The sequence below is a fragment of the Elephas maximus genome, chromosome 15 (assembly GCF_024166365.1).
Source record: "Elephas maximus indicus isolate mEleMax1 chromosome 15, mEleMax1 primary haplotype, whole genome shotgun sequence".
Lineage (NCBI taxonomy): Eukaryota > Metazoa > Chordata > Mammalia > Proboscidea > Elephantidae > Elephas > Elephas maximus.
In genome coordinates this window covers 68,491,624-68,517,973 of record NC_064833.1, presented here as the reverse complement: position 1 = coordinate 68,517,973, position 26,350 = coordinate 68,491,624, and the positions used below count along the sequence as shown (strand labels likewise).

At 37.0% G+C, this 26,350-nt stretch overlaps 1 protein-coding gene across 12 annotated transcripts in view; it reads right to left on the bottom strand.

The window, feature by feature from the left end:
* STAU2 (staufen double-stranded RNA binding protein 2) overlaps positions 1 to 26,350 on the bottom strand; it is a 364,940-nt gene that overhangs the window by 119,741 nt on the left and 218,849 nt on the right. For 11 of the 12 annotated variants that reach the window (XM_049853679.1, XM_049853684.1, XM_049853677.1 and 8 more), the window contains one exon: positions 1,682 to 1,795. The exons of the other annotated variant lie outside the window; for it this stretch is intronic. In XM_049853679.1, the coding sequence (XP_049709636.1) occupies positions 1,682 to 1,795 (114 nt within the window). The remainder of the gene's footprint in view (positions 1 to 1,681; positions 1,796 to 26,350) is intronic. 12 annotated transcript variants of the gene reach the window in all.

Genomic DNA, 26,350 nt, shown 5'->3' with positions numbered 1-26,350 from the left:
CTCTATTCCCAGTCCAGTGCTCTTCAATAGCTACATGTGTTTTTGCTAATGGTGGGCTGCTCTTCTCAAGTGTGTAGTTTATTGCGGCACTCTTTCATGTCTTTGCTCTCAGCTTAAGGTGAGATTTGGTCTAATGTGCAATACTTGCCAAATGTTCAAAAGGGTGGAGCTGCTACACTGTAAGCTCCAAGAGGGCAGGAGCTATGTCTAACAGTCTCACCAGTTATCCTCAGCACCCATCACATAGCTAAATTATTCAGTTCTATACAGGGAAATAGAATACTCTCTGTAAGCTATTTTGGGCCACGCCCTCAGATGCCTGCTGCACTGTCTTCTGCAGCCGGAGCACGCTTCAGCGTAAAAACGTGAGACGCACTGGAGTGATCTCTAAACTGCTTTTCAGATCAAGATGTTAGGACTTCATTATTGTCTGGTCTTGTTCAACCAGGAACAGGAAGCACTGTCTTAGCTATGACAGAACAATCTGTTATGGAATCATAAAACATTAACACTGGAATGGATCTGGAAAGTCACCTATTCCAGCTCTCTCACTGAACCATTCAAAGAAACAGACTCCCAAGGAGGTGGCATAATCCACCCGAGTAGCCACAGCTAATTTATGCCATGGTTAATTCCACAAACTTCAATTTTCTGGCTACCATTTAGGTGCTCTTTCCTGAATACCACAGTAACACAGCAATCAATGTATGATTACTGGAAACCAACAATGTTTGAGACATTGTGGACTAGAGAGTTATGTTCCTACATATGTTTTTCTATGTCCCGTTGGAGCTGAACAGATAAATCATGGCCTTGAGAAGATACAATTGTGCTCTTTTGTTCTCTCCATGAAATAAGCAGTGCTCAGAAGGAAAAAAAGATTAGGCAGACAAGACTATTAGAACTCCTCAAATTTATGAGGAAGTGGACATGAAAGTGGGTTATGATTGCTTTGTATGTGAACGGTTAATTGAGAAAATATAGCTGGCTAGCCATACAGTAAACTGTGTATTTATTTTGACTCCAAGTTAGAAAGTCTATGACCTAGATCATTAGTCTAGTATAATCTGATGATTCTTTGACTAAAAGTGTGTATTGTCTTGGAAGCTACTCTCTAAACAACCAAAGGAATTTTCTTATTAAGAAACAACATACTTTTCAGATTTATTTCAGAAATAAAGCTTTAAAAGTAAAAACAACAACACTGGGACTTCATTTCAGTAATATCCCAAATTTGGGACTAAGTTAATAGTTCTTAAAGTTCATGTTATTTTTATATATGTTCTATGATGCTGAAGTCTCTTCAACAAATTCAAATGAGTATATTGTAGTGAAACTCTACTGTGTCCACATGGTTTGGCTGAACTTTCCTCCTATATTTAATTATTAAAAATAAAAGTGATCTGTGGGGCAATTCTTTTTTCCTTATAAGAGAGTTCTACGCTTAAACTAATAAAAAAATAGTGAACTGCAAATTAGAAGTCCAAAGTAATTAAAATCTCCTAAATTGATATAATTTCCCAACACAAATGATTTTGATTTTTTAAAAAGTCTAGCAAATGGTGTTAATGGATAATGTATTACGGAAAGCAAAGCTGCTTGTGTGCACATGGCTTCCATTGATGGTCCCTGATTTCTTAGCTGGGCCATAATGCAGCAAAATGGCAGTAGCGTATTATACCTGGTCATGGCTGGCTTCAATGGAGTTTCCAATAGCATGGAAAGTCATCTGCACAGGGGCTAATGTCAGACAGGTCACACACTCTTTGCCACTTTGTCTATCACAGTAGTGGACCTATAACAGAACACACGTTATCTTCTAAACACCGCTTTTAAGAGGGAACCAGGTACAATAGGTCCTTTCTTAATGGGTCTAGATTTCAAGAAATACTCAAATTTATGCAAAACACACCTCAAATATTTAAAACTGTACTGGACCCTCCAATATCTATGGAAAATGTATTAATTCCATTTTAAATATGCTTAAGGTTTTAAGGGAGTTTGGAAAAAGTGCTTCACATTATCATAGCTAGCAGAAAAATTCACTACTAAATGTTATACTGATCTTTAAGGTCCAGCTTTTCATAATGCATAATGCATAAAGGACTCAAGGGTAAGCATACGTCAAAGTTCATTTGATTCTGATGGAACCCTGTCAACTTGAATTTTCTCTCATCTTTGACTCTGTGCGTGTGTGATTGCCACTTAATTGGTAGTGACATTCTTCTATTTCTATATTACATTATAGTCCCTATAAAGCCACTGTTAAATATACATTACTATATCACGTTCTATTTGAAATTTTGACATTATAATCAAACTGAATTAAACTGATTTGTAATATGGAGACCAAATAAAGATACTACAAAATTATTTTTTCTTTTAGTTATTAAATTCAACCAACCATTATTAAAACCACATGGTAAAATGCTCCACAGAAGAGACAAAGTGTATGGAGGGGGGCATTGGGAAAATTTCCATCCTTTCATTTATCTACTACTTTCAAAAAATTCTTTAAAGCAGTTTTTCTTTTAATTCTAAGCTAATAAAGTAAGAGTAGTGTTGCTTTTGTGATAAATTAATGAAATTATGTCTGTAGAATGGAATGAAAGTCATACGAATTAGAGGGAAAATTAGTTTTATTAGCTATAATTTGCTCAATTTGTTAAATTTGTATGATTTAGGGTAAATGCTTGGGTGAAAATCCTGAATTTGTGAGGAAGAAAATTAAAACACATAATAATTAGTTGTCTGAGGTTTTATTCTAATTGCTACACAATGCCTATACACATGATCACAGATTATATAGAGAGTATAATTACAATTATGGCCTACGTAGATTTTGTCATGTATAATATGCATTTGACTGGAAAATACAGCAATATGAATCCTAGTCTAATAGTTTAATAATTCAACTTTTTAAAACCATTAGTGTTGTTAAGCATGGTCATCAGTTTCCCTAGAGGTAGGAAAACTTCTTCCCAGCAATCCATAGAAGTTTAGAGCTCAAATAAAGTCAATATACAAAGCGCTGTTTCCAAAGAACTTTAATGATTTTGTTATAAAAACATTTTTTCCAAGTTAACTTTGGGGAAAAAGATTTGACAGCAGTTCCAATTTACTGTGCTGTATTTTCTGAGCGAATTAAAAGCTCCCTTGGTGTCTGTCGGTTCAGGACTGTGGAAGGGTTGTTTACGATGGTTCAGCTAGAGATGATGGGGGAAATGAAACTTACGAAAGGTTTATGCAAAAGCCAATAAATGGTGACGCTATAACAGCTGCAGTTCACAATTTTTTATGGTACAGTTAAAGTATTATGTCTGATATAGTGCTATTGTAAAAATGCTCTTTTTTAATTTAGTAAAATAAAACCACCTTTTTGACTTCAATTGAAAGCCTATATGAAAGAAAAAGGCACTCTCCTAAATACACAAAGTGACAGTGAGCAAGCTTGTCTGTCAGCGAATTTATTACTGTTCTATTTTTTCTCCTAAAGAAATGAAAATTAGAAAGGACAAAAATGCCACAAGACAATTACGGTAGAAAAGATAAGCTTCAGACTTCATTTTCATCAGTTAGTGGGATACTACTACTGAAAGATTTAATTTTCTTTTAACTGTATCCACTATAAGCCCACAAAAAATAAAATAAAATAAAAATAAATGTGTCCTGAAGACATTCAGTATTGTTGTACATACATAACTCATATATAAAAGATAAACATAAAGGTGCAAGTTAGCACATAGCTCCCAAGAAGACTTCACAACATTCAGTAAACATAACAGAGACTGCTAGTTGTTCTCCAGTAGTTCTCTATGGTAATTCCTAGCTGGGCACTTGAATGCTCAGAATAAAGATCATATTTCCCAGGCTTCCTTAATGCTACAACTAGACCTATGACTAAGTAGAATGTAAACAAAAGAATTATTTGGCAGCTTCTTAGAAACTTTTAAAAGAGATTTCAGATGTGTGTCTCTTGCTCTTCCTCTTTACCCATTTCATCAATCCGCTGCTTAGAATATAATTACCACCATATTTGACCAGTGGACAAGATGAATCCTACAGACTGTAGGGCAGTGAGCTGGAAGGAACCTAGGTCCCTGAGGACTTCATGGAACCAAATCCTCGTATCAGTTCTAAACTGCAAGCCTATAGACCTTTATGTGAGCGAAAAATAAACATCTATTTTGTTTAAGTCACTATATTGTCTACAAAAGAACCTAATCCCAATGGGATTTTTCTAACTGCCCCAGAATTGACACCAGGACCCATGGCCAACAGCAAAAGGAACTCGAAAACAGCCGCCAACGTTTAGGGCTAGGCCTTATTCCCTTCCCTAACTCCCTTTGTAAGAGTCAGCAAAACTGGTCCAAACATGAAAAATACACATAGGCACAGCAGAGAGGGCAGTGTGAGGGAGGGAATCTGGGTCGTCAGCCTTATGAGGCTTACAGTATTGTCAGTGAGGGGGTAGTTCTAAGAAAACAGTTTAGAGAGAATGGCTGTACCTGTACAAAAGGCAGACTTACATTTCATTCCCGGGCTGGAGGCTTGCTGAAAGGTCTGTAAGCCCCCTTTGAAAAAAAACCTTGACTGTCTGATGTATGTCCCTGGCAGTTTGGAAGTATCTGAGTATAGGGACTGGGACTGGAGATTTCTGAGAGCTTACTGAAGGAACCTTAGGCAAATAATATACCTGAAAAAAAAAGGATTAAGGGAAACGTACTCACCCCGGATCTCCATGGCCCTAGAGGGACTGAAAGAATTCCAGCAAAAGCCAAAGGGGGCTACTCAGGCCAACCAAAGTGATACCCCACTGACAGAGGGGGTTAGAGGCATGGACCGCTGCTAACGCTCAAAGGAAACATGGTCGCCCCTCAGGAACAGGAGGAGCTGGGCAGAAACTGAACACTGCCCCAAGAAAATCACAAGCTTCATCCAGCAGTGGATAAAACCAGGTTAAGAGTGACTTCTCCTACCAATAGGCGACGCTGGTCCCCATCCAAGTTTCCTAATGCCAGAGGAGTTAGGCCATGAAACAGAGGTGGAGTGTGCAAGAAGGTGTCTCAGAACCATGTCAAGCCCCCACCTCACCCTGAGTGAGAGGAAGAGAAAAGAGATCAATGTGCACATTCCCTCTCCAAGTCTCTTGAGCCAAAACAACTAGTTTGCAACGGAGGGATATGGGCATGGAGCTTTACCCTGAACGGGACCAGACTTTTAAATACTAAAGGTAACCAGAAAGTTATGGAATTTGCCAAAGATATAGCAAAAGAGCAGTCCTGGTGGCACAGTGGTTAAAAACTACTGCTGCTAACCCAAAGGTCAGCAATTCAAATCCATCAGCTGCTCCTAGAAACTCTATGCAGCATCTCTACTCTATCCTATAGAGTTGCTATGAGTCGGAATTGACTTGACAGCAACTAGTTTGGTTTTTTGAGGTACGCAAAAGAACACGAATGAAAGATTCGACAGAGCATGGAGGAAAGGGATGAACTGAGCAATATCAAATCACATGATGCTATACTCCACTGCACTGATACTGCCCAGTAAACCAGATTAAAATATGTGAAAAAATATATGAAACTATTACTTGAGAAGGACTCAATTTTGTATTAAAAAAAAATAATATACTGATAAAAGTCCTAAGAAAGATCCACACTTTAATATTTAACTACTTATTCTAATAAAAACAAGTCTGATATGGCTCTCTTCAGTTGTATATTTTCTTCTTGAAAATAAAAACATTAGAGTTCATAAAACTGAATTTCAAAAAAAAAACAGCATTTTGAAATTCATCCTTTTAAATCTAAAAATGCTTCCTATGACTCAAAGTATCAGCAGGAGTCAGGAATCTTAGAACAAGGAGGGTAATCAAGTCCCATTATGTTCTTAATGCACAAATCTTCAGGATTGACAGGGCAAATCTTTCTGCTAGAACAAAGCAGTGTATTTTGACAAATGTATTTGAAAAAATTCCAATATACTAATGTCATAGCACCTTGATTTTGATGAAATAAAAATGAATAAAGATAATTTTAAAAGATTACAAAAGTCTTTCCTTATGTTTACTTTGTAGAAGGTCAGGGAAAAAGAGAAAGACCTTCAGTGAGATAGGCTGACACAGTGGGTGCAACAATGGGCTCAAACATAGCACTGATTGTAAGGACGGTATAAGACCGGGCAGTGTTTCGTTCTATCGTACAGTACAGAAGGTTGCTATGAATCAGAACTGACTAGTTGGCACCTAACAACAAAAATGTGTTTTCTTTAAGATGTACTGTTTATAAATCGTATCATTTCACTTTAAGTACTCTAAAATATAAGCAGCCGATCTTGACTTATAATGCCTTAGTGTATCTTCCAGATTTAAAACACCACCAACTATTATAAATTTACATTTTATTTCTTATCCCATAGATTTATAAAAATTGTTCCACTAAAAGGTAGATCAGAAATTTCAACATATGTGAATTCCTTTGAAATTTGGAAATCTATAACAATTTTTATTTTTTAAAATAAGTTTACTAATTTGATTTGTAATCCTATAAATCCAGAAAAGATACTACACTACCGCACTCTGACACTGATCTTGCCTTTTAGAGATTTATTTTTCCTGAAAAGAATGGCTCTAAGCATTTCAACTATTCATATAATTTAAGGGAAAAAAATAATAACTTTATAAGCTTTTAAAAAAAAAAGTAATTTAAATATGAAACTAGCTATATGAAGTTTATACACCCATTTGAAAATGAGGGGCCATTCAAAGGGAAATTTAAATTCCCTGTACCCCCCACCTCCAAAAAAAGTTGCATCATACTGTTTCCCGCATGGCTGGAGTTCCTTGATGTGGCAGGACTACTAATATTTTACTAATCTCAGCAGGGAACTGGTTAACTGCTTGTCTGTCAGATGTTTTTAATGGTCATCCCTGTAGGACAAAAACGAGGAGGGTGTGAAAAAGACCTACAGTTAAAAAACGTTGCTTGTTAGATCATTAAGGAACGATAGAGGCCTGTGCGTAAATTCCTGTGGTACAGATCACAATTGGTGTCAAGGAAACATGTATTTGATCACATCATCTCAGGTTCATTAACCACGAAGTCTACTTCACAGCAGTAGGCAAAGATTCCATTGTTGCCACTGTACAGAAATCCCTGCCCAGAAGAATAAAGACAGCAACGAGCTAAAGTGCAATACATAGTTTAACACTAAAGCTTAGGATGTCCAAAACACGCCTGATTCTTGCAGTCTGCTAACCAGCTATACAAAAGACTTAAATTTTTATTAACGCAAAATAGCATCCTCTTGGCAAGGCGTGTGACAGTTTTGTTTAATAAACATTGACATAATAAGTAAATTAAGTTGACTATTAAATATTTCTTAACTATTTTTTAGATGACTTATATGGGTCAGCTATGCTCAACAGTACAAACCTACATTATGTTAGTTCTACTTATAACTGATGAATTACCTTATAAATAATAAGTAAAATGAGTTTATCCATGAAATGAACTTATAGCAGTGTCTGGCACATGGTTCGCATTTTAATATATCTATATATAAATATTCTTATTACTATTATAACATCTATAATGATGTAATAAAATAAAAGGTATGACAAAGTATGTAAGTATTAAATATTACTTATATTACCTTGGGATAATGTCCATCACTGACTTTCTCTAAAGATTTTTTTTTTTCCTGATCCCTTTCATAAGTAAAATCAACTTTGTAACTAAAATGTCAACATATAATTAACACACTCAGTTACGTACCAGTGCTCTAGCTATATGGGTAATATTGTTTCACTCTGCATGCAATATGCTTGTCACATTAATGCCTCTAAAAAGTTAAGTGGATGAATGGAAACACATTACACAGACTGAGAATCAACTTGTAATTATCTTTTCTCTCTTTTAGAAATTCTATGCTTGGCATAAGCTTTGAAAATTACAAGCCAATATTTACTGTACAAAATCTGGCAGTGATGTACAAAGATTTACTTCTTTAGACAGATAAAAATTGTCTAACAAAAGCAACAACAGATGTGCTGACAGCATTATAAGTGTGATAACTGCATTCTTCATGTTGGTTCAACACTTCTCTGCTTTTCAGTTTCCACTGACTATGCCAGTGAAGGCCTAGGGAGGTAAATAAATCTCACACACACACACACACACACACACACACACACACACAGTTATTGCAGTTTTACATTTCCATCAAAGGAAGGCACTGAATTATTTACAACGATCAATTTCATGTCTACTGGGAAAGAACTCCCCCCCCTTGCAGTGTGTATTCATGTTTTGATGTACCCATACACACCCGTTTACATATGTAAAACAAACCACATTAAAATCTAGACGAATTTGTAAAAAAAAAAAAAAGACTTTTTAACAAGGAAAACTTTTTCTAAAGGAAAAGGGAAATTACCCTGATACAGGCAATCAGTATACTGACAAAGTTAAACTAAAGCAAACTGTTCCCTCAACAGGGCAAACTCCACTACTTTTCATGTATTAAAAATCTACTATATTAAGCATCATTTTAAAAAATGGACACTACAGCCTTTATAAGTCTTTTCATTAAATAATGGTTTCATTAATAATGGCATTTAATTAACTTTTACAAAAATATCGGAATATGGTGCTTTCTACCCAGGAATTACAGATTTTAGAAACATATATACTTACATCTAAAATATAGTTACATTAATGATTAAAAATATTTATGACTTTTGCTTTCACACAAGATGGACTAGACACTTTTCCTTATACCTTCTCCTAACTAAAAATGGTAGACATTACATAAAAAACAAACATTTAAGATTTTGAAAGATGGAGAGAAGGCAGGTTGGCTGGAGACCTTGGGACTTGAGGAACAACATGGTAGCGAGTTCCTGGGCTTTCTTTTGGCCTCTTATATTCCACAATGGGTGCTAGTGAAGCCAACAACCCAGAAATGTCAATGGGTGCAGAAAATAAAAAAGGCCCCAAGAATAGCCTGCTTTCTCTAGACAAAGGACCAGGAAAGGGATAACCTAGTTAGAAGAAAACACTTAAGACAATAAATGCCTACTCCAGCCAAACACTACAGAAAAAAAATATAACAGTCCCATCCCTACCCCAGCAGTAAAAGCCAACTGGGGCATCTAGACCTCCATCCTTACCAGACTACAGTGAGGTACCCCAACTTCCCCACTGGGGTGGTAATAGAGAGGCCAAGTGGGAAATCTGAACTTTCATTCCTGATGGGCAGTAAAGAGATCCCCATCCCCACAACATCAGTGGACCCAAAAAAGACAGTGAGGTGGGGAGGCTGGATTTCTGTCCCCACCTGGCAGTAGTGAGGTATCCCAGCCCTCAATGTTGGGGTGGAGTCAGGAGAGGCATAGTGGGGGGTCAGTACTTTCACCACTGCCCGGTGGTAACTGCCCCCTCCCTCCACCAGGATGCCAACAGAGGTTAAGGTGGGGAACCTGAACTTCTACCCACACCTGGCACTAACAAAGTGGTGTCCCTATTCTTTAGTTGTGTGATGTCAGAGGAGGCCTATGAACTCAGAAAACTTAAATAAAACCCAGAGTCTCTTAAAGTATGTCCAACGATTCACTTGTCCAGGATTCATGTCCTGAAAATCATTCATTACATCAAGAACCAGGGAAATCTCAACTTGAATGAGAAAATCAATCACCAGATGCCAACACAAAGATGACACAGATATTAGATTTATCGGACAAGTTTTTTTAAAATAGCCATCATAAAATTGCTTCAATAAACAATTACACATATGCTTGAAACAAAGAAAAAATAATAGTGTCAATAAACAAAGAGAAGATACAAAGAAAATCCAAATTCAAATTTTAGTACAGGCAGTCCCCAGGTTACAAACGTCCAACTTATGGACAACTCATACTTGCCCTTTAATGTTAGGTAAATTTCCCCTCAGTTTGAAACTACTCAACCAATCCCTACTCACAACAAATTCTTCATCACAATCAACTTTACTTGCTGCACGTGCAGATTTTAAATCATTGAACTGGCATCAAGGCTTTTCACACACTAAAGTAAGGCTACATAAGAACTGTATGCACCTGTTCCGACTCACCTACAAATTCGACTTAAAGACTCAAAGACACAGTTAGGAACAGATCTTGTTCATAACCTGGGGATTGCCTGTACTGAACAATACAATAACCAAAATTAAAAACTCAATGAATGGGCTTAAGAGCAGAATGGAGCAGAAAGAGGAAAGAATCAGCGAACCTGAAGAAGACAGGAAAATAAAAACTGGCCAGTCTGAACAAAAGAGAGAAAACAGACTGAGAAAAAAATGGACAGAGTCTTAAGAACCTGTGGGACCATAACAAAAGACCTAACATTTGTGGCACCAGAGTCCCAGGAAGAGAAGAGATGGTGAGTAAATTCAAAGAAATAATGCCAAAAATTTGCCGAATTTGGTTAAAGATATAAACTTAGAGATTCAAGAAGCTGAGCAAACCTCAAACAGGATAAATCTAAAGAAATTCACACCAAGACACGTAACAATCAAAATTTTGAAAACTAAAGAGAAAGAAATATCCTGACCTATAAAGAAAAACAATTACAACAGATTTCTCAACAGAAACCATCGAGGCCAAAAAGAATTGGCACATTTTTAAGTGCTGAAAGAAAAGAACTGTCAACACAGAATTTTATATCCAGCAATAACATCTTAATGAAAGAACAGGAAATCAAGACATTCTCACATGAAGAAACACTGAGTTTTTTTTTTTTTTTTTTTTGCCAGCAGGCCTACCCTAAAAGAATGGCTAAGTTTTTTGGGGGGAAAAAAAAAAAGATAAAAGAAGAAGCCTGAACTCCATCAAAAAGGAAGAAAAAACACAAGAAAGAATAAAAAATATTGGTAAATCCAATAGACTTTTCCTCTCCTATTCAACTTTCTAGAATACATTTGACTTTCGACGCAAAAATTGTAACACGGAAGTGGTTCTCAATGCATGTAGAAAAAATATTTTAAACAATTATATTGTAAACAGGATAGTGTAAAGGGCACAAAGAAGGCCACAACATTACTCATGTGGTATTCTTAACCAAAAGTGAATAATCTCAAGCAAATCTTGAGAAAACATCAGACAAAATCAAACTGAAGAACATTCTACGAAATATCTGACCGGTACTCTTGAAAAATGTTAAGGCCACAAAAGACTTAAGAACTGTTACTAATTGGATGAGACATTAAGCTAAATGCAATGTGGGATCCTGGCTTGGATCCTTGAACAGAAAGAGGCCATTAGTAGAAAAACTGGCAAATTCTGAATATCTATACAGATTAAAGTTTTTTGTCATCATTAATTTCCTGGTTCTTTTTTTTTTTTATATAATTATACTATGGTTATATAAATTAATATTAGCCTCTGCACTATTTTCTCACTTTCTGTAAGTTAAAAAAATTTTGTTGTTGTTGTTAGGTCCTGTCTAGTCAGTTCTGACTCATAGCAACCCTAGCTACAACAGAACAAAACACTGCCCTTTCCTGCACCATCCTCACAATCGTTGCTATGCTTTAGACCACTGTAGCAGCCACTGTGTCAACCTAGCTCATTGAGGGTTTCCCTTTTTTTTACTGACCCTCTACCAAGCATGATGTCCTTTTCCAGGAACTGGTCCCTCTTGATAACATGTCCAAAGTACATGAGACAAAGTCTCGCCATTCTTGCTTCCAAAGAGCATTCTGGCTCTACTTCTTCCAAGACAGATTTGTTCATTCTTCTGGCAGTCCATGATGTATTCAATATTCTTCACCAACATCATAATTCAAATGTATCAGTTCTTCTTCAGACTTCCCTATTCATTGTCAAGCTTTCGCATGCATATGAGTTAACTGAAAATACCATGGCTTGGATCAGGCATACCTTAGTTCTCAAGGTGACATCTTTGCTTTTTAACACTTTAAACTTAAAAAGGTCTTTTGCAGGAGATTTTCCCAATGCAATACGTCATTTAATTTCTTGACTGCTGCTTCCTTGGGCATTGATTATGGATCCAAGTAAAATGAAATCCTCGATAACTTCAGTATTTTCTATTTATCATGATGTTGTTTATTGATACAGTCATAAGGGTTTTTGTTTTGTGTTGAGGTGTAATCCATACTGAAGTCTTTGATCTTCATCAGTAAGTGCTTCAAGTCCTCTTCACTTTCACGAAGCAAGGTTGTATCACTTGCATATCACAGGTTATTAGTAAGTCTTCCTCCAATCCTGATGCTGAGTTCTTCTTCGTATAGTGCAGTTTCTCTGATTATCTGCTCAGCATACAGATTGAGTAAGTATGGTGAAAGGATATAATTCTGACGCACACATTTCCTGATTTTAAATCACACAGTATCCCCTTGTTCTGTACGAATGACTACCTGTTGGCCTATGTACAGGTTTTTCATGAGTACAATTAAGTGTTCTGGAATTTCCATTCTTTGCAATGCTATCCATAATCAGTTATGATCCATACAGCCAAATGCCTTTGCATAGTCAATATAACATAGGTAAACATCTTTCTGGTATTCTCTGCCCTCAGCCAGGACCCATCTGACATCAGCAGTGATATCCATGTTCCACATCCTCTTCTGAATCCGGCTTGAATTTCTGTCGGTTCCCTGTCAATGTAGTGCTGCAACTGCTTTTGAATGATCTTCAGCAAAATTTTACTGCATGTGGTATTACTGATATTGTTCTATAATATTTGCAATCTGTTGCATCAACTTTCTTCGGAATGGGGACAAATATGGATCTCTTCCAGTTGGTTGGCCAGGTAGCTGTCTTCCACATTTCCTGGGATAGAGGAATGCTTCCAGCATTGCAACTGTTTGTTGAAATATCTCAATTGGTATTCAGTCAATTTCTGGAGTCTTGTTTTTCACCAATGTCTTCAGTACAGCTTAGACTTCTTCCTTCCATACCATCTGTTCTTGATCATTTCTACCTTCTAAAATGGTTGCATGTCTACCAATTCTTTTTGGAACAGTGACTGTGTATTCCTTTCATCTTCTTTTGATGCTTTTGATTTTTTTGTCCATATAATGCTTCAATACTGCAATTTGAGGCTTTAATTTTTTCTTCAGTTCTTTCAGCTTGAGAAATTTCTTTAAGGGTATTAATAATATGGAAGAAAACCCTTGGTATCACAGAATTAAGACTTTGAAAGGAGCCAACAGTCTATTAGAATAAATAATAGATAAGCTTAAGTTTTTCAATGCATATTAGAACTGTGTACTAAAAGAATCTTCAGAGAACAAGAGAAGGGATCAGTGAAGACAAAATTTTCTCCCAATTAGATTAAAAAAAAAAATACTAGGGTAGCATGGTAAATACAAAGCTATAATCATTCTACCTCTGATATGGGAAGGAAAAAGAATGCAGAAAAAAATTTTCTTGCATAAAAGCCTGGAAACTTTATCCAAAGCAGAATGAAAAAGAGGACTTAAAAGTTACTCCTTAAATCAGAGGTTTAGAGAAAAAAATTTAATACGTTATAAAAATTATAATATTCATGGGCAACCTAGTAATGGGGACCAAGAAATGTGAACCAAGCAACATCAGTAAATGCTAACTAATTTGCAAAACTAAGAAGAAATATGTTGTTGATTAACCTGCAAATTAAAATTGGTAGGAAATACCATCTATGACAGATAATTTTTTAGCTATTTCTATTTTACTCTGCCTTGGAAGACACACAGCCAGAATGCTCATTAGAAGCAAGGATGGCAAGATTTCATCTCACATACTTTAGACATATTATCCAGAGGGACCGGTCTCTGGAAAAGGACACTACTCTTGGTAAAGTAGAGGGCCAGCAACAAAGAGGAAGAGCCTTGACGAGATGAACTGACACAGTGCCTGCAACAATGGGCCCAAACATAGCAACAGTTGTGAGGATGGTGCAGGACTGGGCAGTGTTTCGTTCTGTTGTACATATGGTCACTATGCGTAGGAACCAACTCGAAAGCACCTAACAACAACAATCTTTACTCCAAGGAAGTACTACTATCACTATCTCTACTTTCGCTTCTACCATTCCCTTCATTACAATCAGTTTCCACTGAAGCTACTGTAACAGACAGCAATAATCGCCTAAATGCCATCTTTAAATGCTCTATCTGCAGCATTTGACAATGTGGACTCACTTCTCTCTTCCTCAACTTTCTCTTCTCTTGGCTTCTGGGATGGTAGTCTCTCCTTGTTCTCCATTCACTTTTCTTTTTTCCTCAGACTTCTTTGCTTAAATGGTGGTGTTTTCCAAGGTTGTCTATGGCCTACTTCTGTTCTTTTATTACTTTCAAGTCCCTCCCTTAGTAAATCTATCTATTCATCCCTAAGCTGATGACTCCCAAATATCTATACCTAGCTCAGGAACTCTTCCATGAGCTCTAGACCCATATGTTCCAACTACCTATTTGAAATTTCCATCTCAACATTTACAGGCACCTCAGTCTCAGCATGTTCAATACTGAACTCCTAATTTTTTCCACCTAAATTGCTCAGGCTTTTGTGTTTCATACCTATGGGGAAATGGACCACTATCTACCCTGTCAAGGAGCCCTGGTGGTGCAATGGTTAAACACTTGGCTGCTAACCAAAAGGTCAGCAATTTGAACCCACCAGCTGCTCCACAGGAGAAAAGACCTGGTGATCTGCTCCCACAGATTACAGCCTTGGAAACCCTATGGGAGTAATTCTACTCTGTCCTGTAGGGTCACTATGAGTCAGAATCAGCTTGAAAGCCCATGCAAAAACAACAACATCCACCCTGTCAGCCAATTCAGAAATTTCACAGACTCCTCCCTCTCTCTCACTCCTGACATTAAATCACTTTCTGAGGCCTGTTAATTCTACCTACTAAAAATTTCTAGATTCATTCCCCTATTTCTAAATTTCCATGGCCATTACTTTGGTCCATGTTTTTCTTTTTAATCAGAATTATTGTGCTAAGTCTTCTAATTGGTCTCCCTGCTTCAAGTTTTACTCATATACCCTTTTGCAATCATTAGAGCATCCTAACTAAAACATAAACTTAATCGTATCAGTTTGACTTCAAATTCTTCACTGACTTCCCATTACCTTCAGGATATAGTTTATATACTACCTCCCTATGGGGCAGTTTTACTCTGTTCTATAAGGCTGCTATGAGTTGGAATTAACTCAATAGCAACTTTTTTTTTTTTTTGGTTTCCTCTCCCTAGCGTGGTATATAAATAAATCCTTTTAATACCTGACTCTTGCCTACTCCTGAACATACACTCCATGCGTCAATAATAGGAAACTAATGGAAGTTTTCATGCTTTCCAATGTAAATGCGTTTTACACATGCTAATTCCCTCTCTAAAATCCTCTTCTCTATTCTTTTTGGTAAGGCTAATTCATACTTATCCCTTAAAACTGAGATCAGTATTCACTTCATTAGGAAACTATCACTGATTCTTCAATCTGGGTTAGTTTACCTTCCTCCAAGTTCTTGTAGCATCCCATGTTTAACTCATTCAGCACTCAGAATGATCTTTTCTAATTATCTACTTATTTTTCTGTCTTCCACAACTAATTTATGAGCTTCTCCAGGCAGAAACTTTATTTTATTCATCTGCAAATTCTGACCAACTAGTAGAGAACAAACATCTACTGAATAAGTAAATAAATGAATGAAAATGCTATCTCTTCTTCATTCCAGCCAACAAAGGTGGGTTCTGTTTCTGGTAACGGAAGAACAACTCCCATCAGAGCAACCATCCATCAGTAACCAACAATAAACTCTAGGCAAAACATAAGAAACAGCTACCTGGAGGCATTGGAAAGGAACCAAAAGCAGACAGGAACTTAGTTTTTCTAAACTGACAGTTGTAGAAGGAAATGATGCTGTTTCTGGTTTGTTTTTACAGCTTTATTATATTTGCCTTTCAGCAGCCTCCACTGGTGTGGCATAGAAGAGCTAAAACTCAGAAAATTTAAAAATTGGCTTCAAGAGTCAGAGGGAGAGTCCCAAATTCTGCATATAAACTTTGCCCAATTCTCTGGCTGATTCCTGAACTACACATGCATGGAGCAGACTCTAAGAAGCCTAGTTAGTACTAAGATAAACATGGATTTCAACTATTTCCCATAGCTGTGGAGAACAAGTTTGGAGTTTGAGTCTAGCCAGGTTCACTACCTAAGAAAACAAAATGCAAAAAAATATTCAGAGTAATATAACAGAACTCAGAATGTCTAAATATATCATTCATAACATGACACAATCCAAAATTACTACACCTAGAACAAGAAAAAGGTGACTCATACTCAAGAGGTGGGAAATCAATAGAGAGCAAACCCAATATATCTCAGATGTTGGAATAAGCAGAAAAAGTGTTTAAAGAACCTATTATTACAATGATCAAGGATATAAGAAAATATATAATGAAAGAATGGATAAGAAATCTCAACAGAGAAACAGAAACTATGAAAAACCATATGGAAATCCTAGAACTGAAAAATGCATCATCTAACATAAAATAATTCACTGTATGGACCTGATAGAGGAAAGAGTAAGTTAACTTATAGATCAAAAGATATTATACAATCTGAAGATCAGAGAGGAAAGAGATTGAAAAAAAAAGAATAAAGCACCAACAACCCAAGTGAAAATATCGAAATGCCTAATATCCATGAAAATGAAGTCCTAGAAGAAGGGAAGTTAAAAACGCAGCAAAAAAAATTATTTGAAGAAATAACGGTCAAATTTCTTCCCAAATTAGATGAAAACAATAAATACACAGATTTAAGCAGCTCAGGAACACCAAGAAAGATAAATACAAAGAAAACCACATAGTCAAACTGCTGAAATCTATAAATAAAAAAAAAAAAATTTTTTTTTTTAAATTTTATTTATAGATCATCTTAAAAGTAGCCAGAGTAAAAAACACATTAAAAACCCAAAATCCAGTGCCGTCAAGTCGACTCCGACTCATAGCAACCCTACTGGACTGAGAACTGCCCTACAGAGTTTCCAAGGAGCGCCTGGAGGATTCGAACTGCTGACCCTTTGGTTAGCAGCTGTTGCACTTAACCACTACACCACCAGGGTTTCAAAAAAAAAAAATATATTATATACAGGGAAATAACAATATGAAAGTCTGACTTCCCTAAAGAATCAATGGAAGCCAGAAACAGTGAAATTACATCTTTAAAGTGTCGAAAACAAAGAAACAAAACACAAAAATCCATCAACCCAGAATTCTACATAAAACAAAAATATATTTCATGAATGAAAGTGAAATAAAGACATTTCACATAAATAAAAACCAAAAGAATTCATTGTCAGTAGACCAGATCTACAAGAAATGATAAAGAAGGTTCTTCAGGCTGAATGGAAATAGTGTAGATGAAAACTCAGGTCTTCATAAAGAAATGAAACATACCAGAACTGGTAAGCATGTAGGTATATATAAAAATACTATTTTCATCTTAATGTTTTTATAATACATAGGAATGCTTTAAGCAAAAAGTATTACACTGTATTGTGGGGATTATAATCTATGTAGTTGTAATACATATGATAATTATAAAAGGATCAAGGTGGGAGGAATGGACCTATCTCATTGCAAAATTACTGCCGTTTACATGAAATAGTAAAGTATCTAAGTAAACTGTAAAAAGTTAAGACAGCCTGGTCAACAATTACTTTAAAACAAAGATGAGAATGTAAAGGGGCAGGGTAACTAAATTAATGGAGACCGAACAGCCAGAATGGAAATAATGAGACTGTTCATGCATTATGAAGAATGTAACCAATGTCAGTGGACAACTTGTGTAGAAATTGTTGAATGGGAACCTTAACTGCAACACAAAGCTTCACCAAAAACATGATAAAATATTATTTAATAAAAAAAGACAGCAAGAACAAAAAGTAAAATGGGAGCCCTTAATCCAATCCTATCAACAATTACATTAAATATAAATGTACAAAACACTTCCATTAAAAGGTAGGGATTATCAGATTGGATAAAAGAGCAAGACCCAGCCAAGTGTCATCTACAAAATGTGCACTTCAAATATAAAAATACAGATCAGATGAAAAAGATATATCTTGTAAAAGTACCTATAAGAAGGATGAACTGGTTATATATTAATATCAGATAAAAGAGACTTCAAGATTATAGTAAAGATAACGGTAAAAGAGTCAGATAATACATAAATAATAATCATAAAGGTGTGTATACCTAAACACAGCACTTGAAAATACATGAGGCAAAAAATAACACAATTAAAGGGAAAAGTAGACAATTACACAATAGCTGAATATTTTATCCCCACTCTATCAACAAGTCAGAGAACTAGACAAAAAAAAGAGAGAGAAAATTTGAAAAACAGTATCAACTAATCTGACATTTACAAAACCCAATAACTACAGAATACACTTTTTTTCAATACACATGGCACTGAACAGACCATGTTAGGCTAAGCTTAAATAAATTTTAAAAAACTGGAATCACAGATGGTATGACCATAATTGAATTAAATTAGAAATCAATAAAAATAAGATTACTTGGAAAAATTCCAAACACTTGGAAAATAAACAACACACACCTACCCAAGTGTTGGCAAACTATATAGCTCAGGGGTCAAATCTGGCCCACTGTTTTTGTACAAACTACAAGCAAATAATGTTTTCACATTTTTTAAATGATTTAAAAAAAACAAAAAGAACAGTATTTTATGGCACATTTGTATCTCCCATATTTTGAATATTTCCCTTATCTCAAATTACTTTCGTAGGAAAGATATCATGATTATCAGTATTATGGATTTGTGTCCCCCGAAAAGGTATGTTGAATTCCTAACCCGATAGCTGCAATGTAACCTTGTTTGGAAATGGGGTATTTGAAGATGTTACCAGTTAAAATGAGGGTGGATCCTATTCCAATATGAGTGGTGTTGTTATAAAAGAGAAGAGGCACACAGAGACATACAGAGGGAAGACGGCAATGTAATGATAGAGGCAGAGATTTTAGGAGCCACAGCTGACATCGAAGAACACCAAGAGTTGTTTGGAGCCATCAGAAGCTAGGAGAAAGGCATGGAACAGATTCTTCCTCAGAGCCCTAAGAAGGAATCAACATTGATACCCTGATTTGTACTTCTAGTCTCCAGAACTATGAGACAATAAACTTCTGTTCTTATAAGCCACTCAATTTGTAGTACTTTGTTACAAATACCCTAGGAAATTAATACAGTTATTAAAAACTAATTAATTAAAATTAATTAATTATAATTAATTAAGGGATCGATTCAATGGAGATTAAAAAACAATTGGTGGAGTTCTGGCTTCTGGTAATGGAAAAATTAGTTCAATGGACAAAGACTCCCGCAGATAGCAATATAAAACACACGTAAATTTTGATCACTGGAATGTGATCAACAGCAGACGTCACCAGGACAGACAGTCTTCACTTGAAAGACCAAAACTATATGGAATAATAATTGTGAGTTTATGGCTTCAATGCATGAGGGCATTCCCCAGCTTCCTATGGTTCTACTGGTGGAAAACTGTAGTTTCACCAGCTAGGGGTGGCAGAAGAAAAAGCTCAGGGCTGACAGAATAGCTGGAAAATTAGGGAAGAAATCCTATACACAAAATCTGTATATAAATTCTACCCAATCCCTGGGAAACCCTGGTGGCATAGCGGTTAAGTGCTACGGCTGCTAACCAAAAGGTTGGCAGTTCGAATCTGCCAGGTGCTCCCTGGAAACTCTATGGAGCAGTTCTTCTCTGTCCTATAGGGTCGCTGTGAGTCAGACTCGACGGCAGTGGGTTTGGTACCCAATCCCTGACTGCTAAACTTTGCATGCACAGGGAAAACTCTAGAGGGCCTAATTCAAGATATCATCAAGGAAGTAGTTAAGATTTGAAAGTTGGCTACTTGTTTTATGGAATCCATTTCCTAATCTGCACACAGCTAAAGCGGCAGAAAGCTGAAGCTTTATTGGTTTGATGTATCAGTGGTGATGGGGTTGACAGAATAGCTGAAAACTTAAGAAAGAAACTCTGGAAGCTAGGGAATGTAAAGAGGATGGGCTCCAAAATCTGTGTATAAATGCTGCCCATATTCTTGGCTTACAGCTATACTATACAGGATATGGGAGACCACAAGGGAAAAACAGGAGCTGGAAGCTAAAAGAATTGAGCAGAAGTATCAGCTCTGCAACCAGGGCTTCAAACTGATTTTTCCTGGCTTAATCATGGCCAAGGAAGTGACAAATGGAGCAGACACAAATTTTTTAAAAATTTGAGTGAACTGGAAGCATAATTGGAAGAGGAAAAATTATGGGTCAAAGCCCTGCTAGAAACTTAATCTCACTATCAGAAAACAAGGACAGTGTACGCATTGCACAGCAACCAAATCTCTTGCCTGTTGGATTTTGCAGAGTCAGACACAGCAGTGCCCAAAGTGTTGCTTTGAATGTGTGTCCCTCTCCTTAGTCCTGGCAATAATCCAATCTTATGCATCAGGCTCCTGAAAGGGCTTACTATACCTCTTCCGAGTCTTCCATTCTAGGGCTTTGACCTGTAATTTTTCCTTTTCCAGTAATGGTTCTAGATCACCCAAAATTAAAAAATTTGGATCTGTTAAGATTTTGTTTAGTCGGTCATGATTGAACCGGTTTGAACTGGTTTGAGGCCCTGCCTGCAACACATCACGAGGGAGACAAAGTCTGCAGTTTTAGTACAGGTAACCTAACTATTAGACAAAAACAAAAAAATCCTCAGAAGGAGATAACATAATCCAGAATTGCTACAACATATTATTCACGATGCTTGTTTTTCAAACAAAATTAGAGACATGTAAAAAGGGAAAAAAGTGACTCACCCTCATAAATAAGGCAGTCAATAGAAACTGATTCCTAATGTGCCCAGATTTAGTTGATAAAAGCTTGGATTTACTTGACAAAAGTTTCAACACAGTGATAAAGATGTTCAAAGAATTAAAGAAAAATATAGTCTCAATGCCTAGGCAGACACAGAATCTCAACAGAGAAACAAAAAATAAAAAGAACCAGATGGAAAGGTTAAAGTGGAAAATACAATAAATGAAATGAAAACTTACTATATGGGCTTGGCAGCAAATTGGAGAAGCTAGAATAATCAGTAAACTTAACGAGAGATCAATAGAAAATATATAACCCAAAAACTCTGAAACCTGTGGGAGAATATGAGGTCCAACATGTGTGGTAACTGAAGTCCCAAAAGGGGAGGTGAGAGGGATAGAAAACACATTTTAAAAAATAGTGGTCAAAAACTTTCCAGAACTGATTAAAATATTATCTTATACTTTTAAGCCAGCACTAGAGTTTGTCAGATTGTCAGGCAGTGGTGGCTTGCATGTTGCTGTGATGCCAGAAGCTATGCCACAGGGATTTCAAATACCAGCAGGGTCATCCATGGTGGACAGGTTTCAGGGGAGCTTCCAAACTAAGACAGACTAGGAAGAAGGACCTGGGAACCTACTTCTAAAAAATTGGCCAGTGATAACCTTATGAACAGCAGCGGAACACTGATACAGTGCTGCAAGATGAGCCCCTCAGGTTGGAAGGCATTCAAAATACGGCTGAGGAAGAGCTGTCTCCTCAAATTAGAGTTGACCTCAATGATGTGGATGGGATCAGGCTTTCGGGACCTTCATTTGTTGATGTGACATGACTCAGAACATGCAATGTACAAAGTATAAACCTAGGAAAAGTGAAAGTCATCAAAAATGAAATGGAACGCATTAGTGAGCTGAAATGGACTGGTATTGGCCATTTTTAATCAATCATATGGTTTACTGTGCTGGGAATGACAAATTGAAGAAGAATGGTGTCACATTCATTGTCAAAAAGAACATTTCAAGATCTATCCTAAAGTACAATGCTGTCAGTGATAGGATAATATCCATGTATCTACAATAGAGACCAGTTAATATGACTATTATTCAAATTTACACACTAACCACACCAAGGCCAAAGATGAAAAAACTGAAGATTTTTACCAACTTCTGCAGTCTGAAATTGATCAAACATGCAATCAAAATGCATTGATAATTACTGGTGATTGGAACACGAAAGTTGGAAACAAAGAAGGAATTGTAGTTGGAGAGTATGGTGCTGGTGACAGAAACGATGCTGGAGATTGCATGACAGAATTCTGCAAGATTGACTTCTTCATTGCAAATATCTTTTTTCAACAACATAGATGGCGACTATGCACGTGGACCTCACCAGATGGAATACACAAGAATCAAATCAACTATATCTGTGGCAACAGAGGATGGAAAAGCTCAATACCATCAGTCAGAACAAGGCCGGGGCCGACTGCAGAACAGACCGTCAAATGCTCACATACAAGTTCAAGCTGAAGCTTAAGTAAATCAGAGCAAGCCCACGAGAGCCAAAATACGGCCTTGGGTATACTCCGCCTGAATTTAGAGACCACCTAAGAACAGATTCGATGCATTGAACACTAATCACTGAAGACCAGACAACTGTGGAATAACATAAAGGACATCATGCATGAAGATAGCATGATGAACAGAAGATTTCAAAGGGCAGCTAGAGAAGACAAAGTAAAATACGATAACGAAATGTGCAAAGACCTGGAATTAGAAAATAAAAAGGGAAGAATGTGGTCTGTAGTTCTCAAGCTGAAAGAACTGAGGAAAAAATGCAAGTCTTGAGTAACAATATTGAAGGATTATGGACAAAAAATTGAATGACACAAAAGAAGATGGAAGGGATGCACAGAGTCACTGTACCAAAAATAACTGGTCGATGTTCAATTATCTCAGGAGGAAGCATTATGATTAGGAACCAGTAATACTTAAGGAAGAAGTCCAAGCTGCAGTGAAGGCATTGGCAAAAAACAAGGCCCCAGAAATTGATACAATACTAACTGAGATGTTTCAACAAATGGATGCAGCACTAGAGAAGTTCACTTGTCTGTGCCAAGAAATTTGGAAGACAGCTACCTGGTAAACCGTCTGGTAGAGATCCATATTTTTGCCCGTTCCAAAGAAAGGCAATCCAACAGAATGCGGAAATTATCAAACAACATCACATTCAAGTAAAATTTTGCTGAAGACCATTCGAAAGTGGCTGCAGCAGTACATTGACAAGGAACTGCCAGAAATTCAAGCCAGATTCAGAAGAAGACGTGAAACATGGGATACCCTCGCTGTCAGGTGGATCACGGCTGAAAGCTGAGAATGCCAGAAAATTGTTTACCTGTGTTTTGCTGACTGTGCAAATACATTCATCTCTATGGATCATAATAAAGTATGGATAACACTGCAAAGAATGGGAATTCCAGAGCACTTAATTGTGCTCATGAGGAAACCGCACACAGACCACGAGGCAGTCGTTCAAACAGAACTTTGAACGAGGGGGGTATTACCTGGTTTAATGTCAGGAAAGCTTGTATCCTTTCACCATACTTAATTTGTACGCTGAGCAAATAATCCGAGAAGGTGGGCTATATGAAGAATGCGGCATCAGGATGGGAGGAAGACTCATTAACAACCTGTGATATGCAAAAGACACAACCCTGCTTACTGAAAGTGAAGAGGACTTGAAGCACTTAACGGATGAAGATCAAAGGCTACAGCCTTCAGTATGGATTGCACCTCAACATAAAGAATACAAAAATCCTCACAACTGGACCAATAAGCAACATCATGATAAACAGAGAAAATACTGAAGTTGTCAAGGATTTCCTTTTACTTGGATCCACAATCATTCCCCATGGAAGCAGCAATCAGGAAATCAGAGGACATACTGCATTGGGCAAATCTGCTACAAAAGGCCTCTTCAGAGTGTTTAAAAGCAAAGATGTCACCTTGAGAACTAAGCTGTGCCTGACCCAAGCCATGGTATTTTCAATCACCTTGTATGCGTGCAAAAGCTGGACAATGAATAAGGAAGACCAAAAAAGAATGGATGCACTTGAATTATGGTGTTGGTATATTCAGAATACTGAATATACCACGAACTGCCAGAGGAGTAAACAAATCTGTCCTGGAAGAAGTTCAGGCAGAAAACTCCTTAAAAACAAGGATGGCAAGGCGTTATCTCACATACTTTGGGCATATCATCTGGAGGGACCAGTCCCTGGAGAAGGACATCATGCTTGGTAAAATAGAGGACCAGCGAATAAGAGGAAGACTCTCAAGGAGACAGAATGACACAGGGGCTGCAACAATGAGCTCAAGCGTAACAACTGGGAGGATAGGCAGGACTGGACAGTGTTTGTTCTGTTGTACACAGGGTAGCTATGCATCAGAACTGACTTAACGACACCTAACAACAACAAAATTTTAAGAGACTAAATGAACTGCAAGCAGAATTAAAAATAAAAACACTCCTAGACAAAAAACACATACAGTGAAATTGGTAAAAGTGTAAGATAAGGAGAATATCTTGATAGGGTGCAGGCAAAAATACCACATTACATACCTGGTGCTGAAACAACTGGCTATCTTATGAGGAAAAGAATTAACTCCAACCCTTTCCTCACACCATACACAAAATATTAAATTTAAATGGATCTTGGTCTTAAGTATAAAAGTTAAAACTATAAAATGTCTAAAAAAAATCTTTGCAACCTTGAGGTAGTCAAAGATTTCTTATATAAGACCAAAAAAGCACAAACCACAGGGGAAAAAAATGGAAAACTGACCATCAAAATTGAAAACTTCTGCTCCTCAAAAGACATCATTAAGATAATGAAAGACAAGTAACAGACAATGTCTGCAATACAAAGAACTTGCATCCAATCTGGAAGGCATTATGGTGAGTGAAATTAGTCACAAAAGGACAAATATTGTATGAGACAACTATTGTAAGAACTCAAGAAAAGGTTTAAACACAGAAGAAAAATTCTTTGATGGTTACGAAGGTGAAAGGGAGAAGGAGGGGTAATCACTAACAAGATAGTAGACAAGAATTATCTAAGATGAAGGGAAGGACAACACACAATACAGGGAAAGTCAGCACAACTGGACTAAACCAAAACCTAAGACGTTTCCTGAATATAACCAAACACTTCGAGGGACAGAGTAGCAGGGGCGAGGGTCTGGGGACCACAGTTTCTGGGGACATCTAGGTCAACTGCCATAACAAAATGTATTAAGAAAACCTTCTGCATCCCACTTTGCCCACTTTGGTGAGTGGCATCTGGGATCTTAAAAGCTAGCAAGCAGTCATCTCAGACGGATCAATTGGTCCTAACCTACCTTGAGCAAAGGGAAGTGAAGAACACCAAAGACATAAAGAAAATATGAGCCCAAGAGACAGAAAGGGCCACATAAACTTCAGACTCCATCAGCCTGAGACCAGAAGAACTAGGTGGTGCCCTGACAGGGAATACAACAGAGAGTCCCTGATGGAGCAGGAGAAAAGTGGGGTGCAGAACTCAAATTCTAGTAAAAAGACCAGCCTTGATGGTCTGACTGAGACTGGAGGGACCCCAGGAGACATGGCTCCCGGACTCTCTGTTAGCCCAGAACTAAAGCCATTCCTGAAGCCAATTCTTCAAAGACTAGACTGGACTATAAGACATAAAATGATACTGGTGAGTGGGCTTCTTGGCTCTAGTAGATACGTGAGACTAAACGGGAAGCTCCTGTCTGAAGGCGAGATGAGAAGGCAGAAAGGGACAGGGGCTGGCTGAATGGACACGGGAAATACAGGGTAGAGAGGAGGAGTGCGCTGTCACATTGTAAGGAGAGCAACTGGGGTCACATAACAACGTTTGTGTTAAGTTTTTGTATGAGAAACTGACTTGAATTGTAAACTTTCACTTAAAAGACAACAAAAAAGGTTAAAAAATAAAAAAGAACTCGCATCCAGACTATATAAAGAACTCTTATAACTCAGTAAGAAGAAAGCATCCCAATTAAAAAATTGGGCAAAAGATTTAAACAGACACTTTACAAAAGATATACTAACAAGCACATAAGTACATGAAAAGAGCAAGTATCACTGTCATCAGAGAAATACAAATTGAGATATAATGGGATGCCACTGCACCATCACTAGAAGAGCTAACACAAAAAGGACTGATCATGTCAGTGTATTGAAGCCTTATACTTTGCTAATAGGAACATAATACGATGCAAAGTATTGAAAAAGAGTGTAACGATTTCTTATAAAATTACATGTACACTTACCATATGAGTCAGCAATTCCACTCCAAGGTATTTTTCTAGAAGAATTGGAAACATGTCCACACAAAATCTTGTATATGAAAGTTCATAAATACCTTTATTCATAAGAGCCCCAAAGTGAAAACAA